We start from the raw sequence: 8971 nt of genomic DNA, 5'->3' as shown, positions 1-8971 counted from the left end.
ACTACAGTTTACACAAAAATTAGCTTTAAGTTCGGAGCCATCTTTATAAACCAAATTAATTAATGACCCGTTAACCAGTGAAATCTGTGTAATGAATTTTCCCTCGCCACTTAATTTGTAAGAAGTCCATGCATATGGATTTTAGAATCAAATTATTGAACTGACCAACATCAGTTAGGCAGTGACATACTACTAGCTAGACTGGCCCTATATTAGTGGCAGAGAATGATCACTTTTGGTTACAGGTTTTTCCCCCTCTTATTACTTTTAGCATGGGCACTTTACAGGCCTAAGAATTCACAAAGAAAAAATCATTTATGTCTATGAAACAGTTTTCCCCTACAAGTTTTCTTTCCCTTTCGCAAAAAATATTTTTCTCAAAATTGAATACATTACCAATATAAAACTTGGCCAGTGTGTGAAGCTATCTTGTGTTTAGGTCTTGTTGGTTGATCAATTTTTGAATTAGCATTTTATATTCTTACCCTTTAAATAACAATGGATTGTTCCAAATTCAAAGCAGTTCATGGACATATTATATAGGATGAGTTTAAGAATAAAATTCAAATTTTACAGGGTATTTAAAGAGTTTTTTCTGCTACACTCTCATTATAATAACTGTTTCTTCATGTACTGAACAAATTTCTACATTAACAGCATCAACTTTCCAAAATAATAACATACCTGTATCTTCTGGTGTGAAAATATCGTTGCTTAACATAGTATCCTGTAACAAGAATAAAATACATATAAATTCTAAAATATGGTTCACAAGATCAACAAGGAAAGGAGGAGTTCATTAAACGCAACCCCCACACAACCCAGCAATAAGGACCAGCGGCCAGGAGCCCAGGTGGACCTCAAACCAAAACAGGACAGGGCACAGGACAGGGCACAGGGCAGAGCACGGACAGAATAATCACTAAATGATACATGACAGGAAATTATAGTAACCAACAAGGAAACCAAACACAATTGATTAATGAATAGGCCCACAAAGTAAAAGAGCACAGTGGAAGGGGACAAATACAATACAAGGTCTGTAGAGCAACACGGCTTTTGTTAGACACATTTCGGTTATTGCTTGGAGAGGTGTTGATCGATAAAATTGAAAAATAGTATAAACTGTGCATGTATGATCATTTTGACAGAATTGTCAATGAATTCAAAAACATTAGAAACATTTAAGAATAATTAAGTTTATTTAATAAGGTGTTTGTCATAAATCAGTAATTTTCCATCACAATAATTAATATGACATATTATTTAAACTCAAACTTTTTTCCATGTAATTAAGCTACAACAGCATTTAGCAATTGAACCAAAAACTACGTATTTTCACAAATAATGGCAAAATGACACTACTCTTTTTAAATTCGAAAAGGTCCCTGGCCCAATAGATTTGGATATTGACCAAATAATTTTCTATGTTCACAAAGGGCCATATTTCATTCATGCCAAGACTTAATACAGGCCATTGACAGTTACCACCAATTACATGTATTTCAAGTGAATAAAATTATATACTTTCAGTAGTTTTGAAGATTGATGAAGGTTGCAAAACTTAAATTCAGGAATTTTGAAAGTTCACAACGGGCCTGATGATAATTCTGTCAAAATGGCCTTGGAAAGTGACCTCCCTTTATGATCTTAAGTGTGTGAAGTTACTAACATATATCTTCAGTCGTTGATGAAATATGATGTTGTACAAGTAGTTGCATGTAAAACTTTTACCAAAGTGTTAACTCAACGCAGACGCCATTATGCCCAGGCCAGGGCCCTGATAACCATGTACAGAATTGGGGCTGGGATACTCATATCGAGGAATTTAGTATCATTTTGAAGAAAAAGGGGAATTTATCTGTGATACAAAAATACTTTAACTGTTTACATATTTTTACATATCCATTACATTATTTCTTTTTTCAAAAAGTAAATTTCAATATAATATTGATAAGGGTTTTATGCAGGTAAAAAAAAAAAAAATGGAATTTTTTTATAGGGCAAAAAAAATGGGAAGGGAAAATGGTGCTGAATTCTGGCCGCAAAAAAGTGTAATGATTGTCCCTCTATTCTTAAAATAGTCGGGATAAAATCACTAAACTAGTAATTGCTTTTGTAATAGTATCTTCTTACTTCTTTATTTCTCTACAAAAAGCACCATGACTTATTTTAATACATTGCTTCATACATAATAAAATAATATCTCATTTATCCACACTACTTACTTCTTCAGTGTCGTTTCTTTGGTTTACATTTGCTTGTTTAAACTTTGACACATCAAAACTTTGTGTCTCATTCTGAAATATAAAGTAAAACACAGCTTGCTATTCATTTTTATAAAATAATCTTAGGTATAAAATTTGACAAAGAATGAAATAACCATATGACTAGTATATCAATATTATATATATTTTTATAATTTATAGATAATTTATCATGATGATATCAACCATGGCAAACTTTACAGTTACTGAGTTAGTAATGATTTCAACTCTTAAAATGCTTGGACTCAAAAATAATTAATAATGGATGCACCGTGAAGTTATTACAGTAGTTTGATTGTACCGGGGGTTAGCTTAGAAAAACCCACATTGCCGAGTTCTGGATAACAACTATTGCTGCTGAGCCTTATTTATTATTATTAGGGTTTCCATATTTTTCTACTTCAATATTACTGACATCCTCTATTATTAGAAAGAACTTTAACTGTTTATAGATATAACCTGCTTGTTATGTATATAAATCAATAAATTATTCACTTAATAAGTAAAGCTTGTCCGAGATTAAAGCATGTTCTTTTTCACACCTCATTACTTAATTGGATAGACTATTGAACAACTGTCAAATAACCTAATCATATTATGACAAAAAATCAATGTATATATCCCAACGGTATTTCAAAATGATATTTTCAAAAGATCTCCTTTCTATTAAACAACAATTGATTATTATAATTATTCTCTTTGAGTCGTTTGATTTTGCTGCTCTTTGTATGATGTTATTAATTAAGTTTTCTCACAGAAAAAAGTCTGTAATTAGATTCCCTTTTTTGGAATACAAATATTACTCAGTGTAAAGTACAGGCAAACTTTAATTTAAACAAGAGCTGTCAGTAGGACAGCAACGCTCGACGCCGACGCTCGGGTGACTACAATAGCTCTACTTATTCTTATCGAATAGTCGAACTAAAAATATCATCAGTTTAAAGTGAATTGGTCTATAATTGAAGGTCTGTATTATCATAGATAATTATGATGATAGAATTAAGTACCATAAATGACAAGAAACTCATAATGAAGGAATTATAATACGAGCCGCACCATGACAAAACCAACATAGTGGGTTTGAGACCAGCATGGATCCAGACCAGCCTGAGTCTCTGCGCAGTCTGATCAGGATCCATGCTGTTCGCTATCAGTTTCTCTACTTGTTATAGGGTTTGTAAGCGAACAGCATGGATCCTGATCAGACTGCGCGGATGCGCAGGCTGGTCTGGATCCATGCTGGTCGCAAACCCATTATGTTGGTTTTGTCGTGACGCGGCTCATATATGGATGGTGTTATGCGTGAGATACAAGATTCAATATTGCATAATCTATTTATAGCAAATGATTTTTTCTAAAACAAAATTTTATTATTCATCATCTACATTTGTACTATTTAATCAATAACTCTAAACTCTATCTGTCAATTTGAATTGTTGTTTATGTTTTTGATATGTATGTACATATTTGTGAATTTCTTTATCTTGTTTAATTGAAGGCCATTTTGTAAATAAGATATATGTATTTCTTAATATGTTACCTTCATGAAATAAAGTGTTTATTATTATTATTGCTATTATTATTATCGATTATTATTTTTTCCTTTTAAGATATTTTTTCTAAGACGGTCTTACAATGATACATTTTTATCAATATTTAAAATAATTATGGAAACTGTGCCCATTACAGACCAATCCACTTTAAGCTTCTCTGGTTAGAGACCATCAACCAGACACTTCTTGAACATTTTTCTCCCATGGCTGGAAAATATAATGAACATGCTCCAATGGTTGGACAAATAATTAGCATGTTCCAATATGGCTGAAGAAGGAACGGACATGCTCCAATGGTTGCAGAAAAAAATGAGCATTCTACAAAATGGTTAGAGGATTTATGAATATGCTAAAATTATTATGGACGAACAAATAATGAGCATTTACTAATTGCTCCCATGGATGAATATAAGGCAGTGATTTTTCTCACTAAATTGGGAAGAGGCCCTAGTCTCTTGATTTTGGGAAAAACTTAAGTGTGAAAATTGCTAATTTTGGAAGTAAAAAAGCAGGTTTCAGTTCAGATTTTTGGGAAAACTGCATGATTTTAAAGAAAATTTCAATTGGGAAGAGGCCTTTCATAGGAGTCTGTTAAATTATTAAGCAGGAATATCACTGTAAGGAATGGACATGCTTTCAATTGGTTGATTAAATATCATTAAGCATGCTCCCATGGTTGGAAAAATAACAAGTTCTCTACATTATGAATAACAGAAAAGTTCAAATTTACAAAACTTAAATAAAAAGTGTACAGATATGCAAATTTTCATCTACTGATTTTTTTGTGTGAACATTATTAGAATACTTCAATAAATAGCTGAAAGAGCTACAATACTATATAACAATGGAATGATAGCACATTTCTGAAAAACAGCTTTCTAAACCCTACAATAACAATCAGTATAGCTGATGCCATTAAAGGTACCATACTGTTTCCATTTAACGCCCCTGGGGACAAGGGGGGAGGGGGCACTAATTAGAACTATTAAAATGTTTATTATGTAAAAGATAGTATTAAATTGTAAAAAATATTTTTGATTATTATGATATAATATATAATAAACAATTTTACATTACTGAAGTGTTATTAATTGTTATTTTTCAAATACAAATATTTTGATTTTTCAGATTACTCTTTCATATTGGGTAATAAATATATACATTAAGGCAAGATGTTTTCTTCCACAAAATGTGGTGGGAGTGGGGCTACTTAGAGGGAGGGGGGTGTTAAATGGAAACAATATCCCCAGGTACATGTACATGCATGTCATGCAAAACAACGAATGTAACACAAATAAAATTATGATGAAATATCTGTGTAATCCAACTAAATTCTACTTTAAATACCAAAACAACACTAATCTGTCAACCGTAACCCTGTTGGAACCAATTATGATTAGCCTTTTCTCAAAGGTTAATTCCACCAGTTAGGCCAGTCTGCACATCCTAAAAATTTGATAATCAACTGTTCCAAAATTGGAAGCTGGGCATGTATCATTTAAGAAATTTTGAAGGTTTATTCAAAATATTCAGAACAGACAGGTTTAGTGGTCTCTCTCAAGCCCTAATCAATAACCTGCTGAAGATGCAAGTGGCCTAATCTTTGCCACCAGTATAAAACCAGGCCTGAGTTGGTACATTATGTAACATATAACTTACTAATTATTTGTATTTTGGTACTGAAATCCCAGACTTTTCAAAAAGTCTGTTCCAAATTCAAAGCTAAATAAATCCATTAATATTCAGCATGTTATACAAAGTGTTAAGTACAGGTCACACATGAAAATCTTGATTATAAACATACATATAAAAGAAAACACATCAGTTGGGATTGTTTGACACTCTATATTGGGATAAAGGGTAGGTAATTGGGTATAATGTGCAGAAAAAGAGCACACAAAACTAAAATGCCCATTTTTTCTTAGCTAAACTTATGGCTTACAATGTGGTGAGAAAATTAATATATAACAAAGTTGATTATTAGGCAATAAGGGAGCTCTACAAAGTCTATGTTAATATCTTACCTTGTTCAAATCTAAAAGCTGGAAGCATGAAAGAAAGGTAAAATGTTAAAACTACTAAAATGAGTTACATGAATTATGATACAGGTGCATAAATATATTTTAGAATAATATAATTTTGACAAAAGCAAATTGAGAGTAAAAGCATGCATTTAAGGATTTAAAAGGTTTAAAAAGCATCTACAGGCTTTGATAAGTGTAAAATAAAATTTTGTTTAAATTTTGACTTTTATTAAATATATAAAAATGTTTCTAGCACAGTCAAATTATTTCCAAAAAAGATTTATCAGTGCTAAATTAAAGTGATTTCTCAGTGCTAATTAAAGTACTGTAAAAACTGTAAAATTTTATTCACTGTTCCAAAACTTATATAATATATTGTATTCCATATACACTTTCAATCCAATAAAAAAATTAAAATTATTTAGATTGATCAGGTGGTTAAATTCTTGCTTCCCATTGATATTTTCCAGATAAATTTATAATAACTATAGACATAAATTGATCATATTAATGATGTATATCAAAGAATCCATTTATCTTCAGGAACTATTTACTCAGATGTCAATAAAAGTAGCTCTAAAGATAAAGCTATGCAAGGGCTACGCATACTATACATGCAGTTTTCAATATTTAAAATCTAAATATGAAGCTAATTTACTAAGATTTTTAAAAGTGGCTGTATTTAACTTTTAGACTAGTTGGTGAACCATTGTGCACTACAATAGCCATTAAAAACAAAGATGTATCCCTACCTCATCCACTTCCCATTCATCTGGATTTCTATAAATAGTTTTCTGCCGCAGAATTCCCTGCGGCTGATTCCTGTACTGCTCCCTTTGCAGTCTTTGAGCATAGGTTTCTGGATAACTTGCATCATTGTCCCTGGTTTTTCTCAAATTCTGTTCTCGAAGCTGACTGTTATATTCGTTTCTTGTCGCTTCTAAGACTGCATTGATATCACCAGCTTCTGATTCTGAATCACTTTCAAAGTTTCCCAAAGTCTTTGAAGTTTCGTTGTTTTTGACTTTACCATTTTTCTTTTCATTAGAGTTCTTATTTGTTGTCACAGAAACTGTTTGGAACTTATTATTATCAGTTTTCGTGTTATTTGTGATCTTTTCATTTCCACCAAGTCCTGACTTCTCATTTTTTTCAATTTTAAGTTGCCTTGATGACTTGGAAACATTATCAGATCTGGCTGGTGGAGTTTTTTCTTGAGTTTTTGGTTTGCTTGAACCTGATCCCATATTCCGCTATATAAACTGCACTATTTCCTTCATTTGAACAATATTTAAACTCTGTGTACACTAATATTTACAAATATCGCGTGTTTGAAAATCAAAATTCACATGTTTACCTGGTCGTCAATCAGTACACACTTTCAATTAGGAATGTCAAGATTATATTGGACGGATCTACTTTTTATATGAGGGGATTCAGGATGATTTGATTCGTTTATTTAATTTTATAAACTATGTTCCAGCTATTTAAACATTAATAGTTACAGTACATGTTGTTCATTACAAAGCATAAACTAAACGAACTTGAAACTGGGTGTACTTTAACAAAACTGCAGGTAACGTCTAAATGTTCGTGTCGACATCAAAATGAAATCGTCGAGCTAAATTAACCCAACGGCTTACAGCATACAAAAGTTGTATACATACATATAAAGTTGTCGATGTGCACAATTGTCATTCACATATTCGTTATTTATCATATGAATTATGAATTTTGATACAATTCTGTAAAAACAGGTGCTGTCAGAATGTTTAAACATATACATCGTCAGTACTTTCGAGTGAAAAAAATATATACATAAAAAATATACTCAGTATATGTTGGTGTGCAGTTGAAAGAGTTTTCGTATTGGTCTGAGGGCTATATAGCACTTGTACTTAATTTTCATTTGGGTATACGCCAGTTGCTAGTATATAAATATATATCCCTAAATTGTCGTGACCAAAAGCACAATTATTAAGGATTATCATTAATAACTATTATTAGAGGGTTAATAATTAACCCTCTAATAATAGTTATTAATGATAATCCTTCTTACCAACCATTGTAAAATAAAAATCTTATATATAATATTCATGTCTACGGATTAAAAATTTCAAAATCAATGAACAATTTGTTTAAATTGTTTAAAAAGAAGACGGCCAATTCTGGTTTTGTTTTATGTTGGATAAGAAATTGGTCTGTTGAATTGTTATCTATTAAAAATACTAATAATTCAAATAATTTAAGAATGTCTTTTTCATGCAAATTCCGAACTAAAAGTTAATTTGAACCACCCAATTTCAAACATCTTTCATATAATTATCTAAAAATATCTGGAAAAGTGATCCCTTGAAAGCATTAATTAAAAACAGCAAAATTAAATGAAAATTGGAGACTCGGTTTGATTGAGTCTGTAAATGACGGATAATGAAAAAGTGCAACATCCCACACACGGTCCCCAGCACTGACTTGAGCGGTATTCAGTTTTCAACACTTAAAAGTGATTGACTCATTGATACCCAAGGACCAGAAAAAAAAGAAACAACAATGAAGTATGGTGCAACATTTTTACGGCTGCCACACAGCACTTAAAAGTAAAACAAACCGTTATTGATTTGTAGAAAATTCTATGTGTTGTCTCTATGATGGGATTTGTCTTTTAAACTTTTTCATCTAAATACTTTGCACATGTTATCTTACATTGTATTTTATACAGTAAATGGTCGCGAAATCAGGGGTCCCCTGTAACAGGAATGTCTTCATTCTAGACATGTATACATTATCTGAATTATTATAAACATCCCTGCCTTAATAACATAAAGGGTTATTCCCCAACAATTATTTTCATGAAATACTGTATATTTATGTGCTTCCGTGAGTTTCTTTTTTCATGTCAATTTTTATGATCACTTAATTTAACTCTAACTAGCAAATTTACATTTTCATCCGGTCAGTATATAAAGTCAATTGTATTTGATACAATATGAATAAGATTTTCTCAAAATTAACTTTCAAATTTTGTGAAAGGCCATTAATTTGGTACTTTACACCAGTGCCTACTATTTAAAAGACCCTGTTTACAATTTCTTTTTTATATGACATATTTTGCAATCTAACTGTTGTG

General features: G+C 31.2%; 1 protein-coding gene across 2 annotated transcripts; it reads right to left on the bottom strand.

Moving 5' to 3' along the window:
* Positions 1-692: 692 nt before the first annotated feature.
* LOC132754430 (uncharacterized) lies at positions 693-7456 on the bottom strand (the record flags this gene model as incomplete). 2 transcript variants are annotated; one of them, XM_060745057.1, is given in 4 exon segments in its annotated part: positions 693-727; positions 2229-2300; positions 5845-5862; positions 6597-7456. In XM_060745057.1, coding segments are annotated over 4 exon segments (620 nt in total), but the record flags the coding sequence as incomplete, so codon positions are not given.
* Between the last annotated feature and the right edge of the window lie 1515 nt (positions 7457-8971).

The sequence above is a fragment of the Ruditapes philippinarum genome, unplaced genomic scaffold (genome assembly GCF_026571515.1).
Source record: "Ruditapes philippinarum isolate M1 unplaced genomic scaffold, ASM2657151v2 ctg10775_1_1_1_1, whole genome shotgun sequence".
Taxonomy (NCBI): Eukaryota; Metazoa; Mollusca; class Bivalvia; order Venerida; family Veneridae; genus Ruditapes; species Ruditapes philippinarum.
The sequence above is the reverse complement of the archived record's forward strand: the minus strand, read 5'-3'. Positions and strand labels throughout refer to the sequence as shown.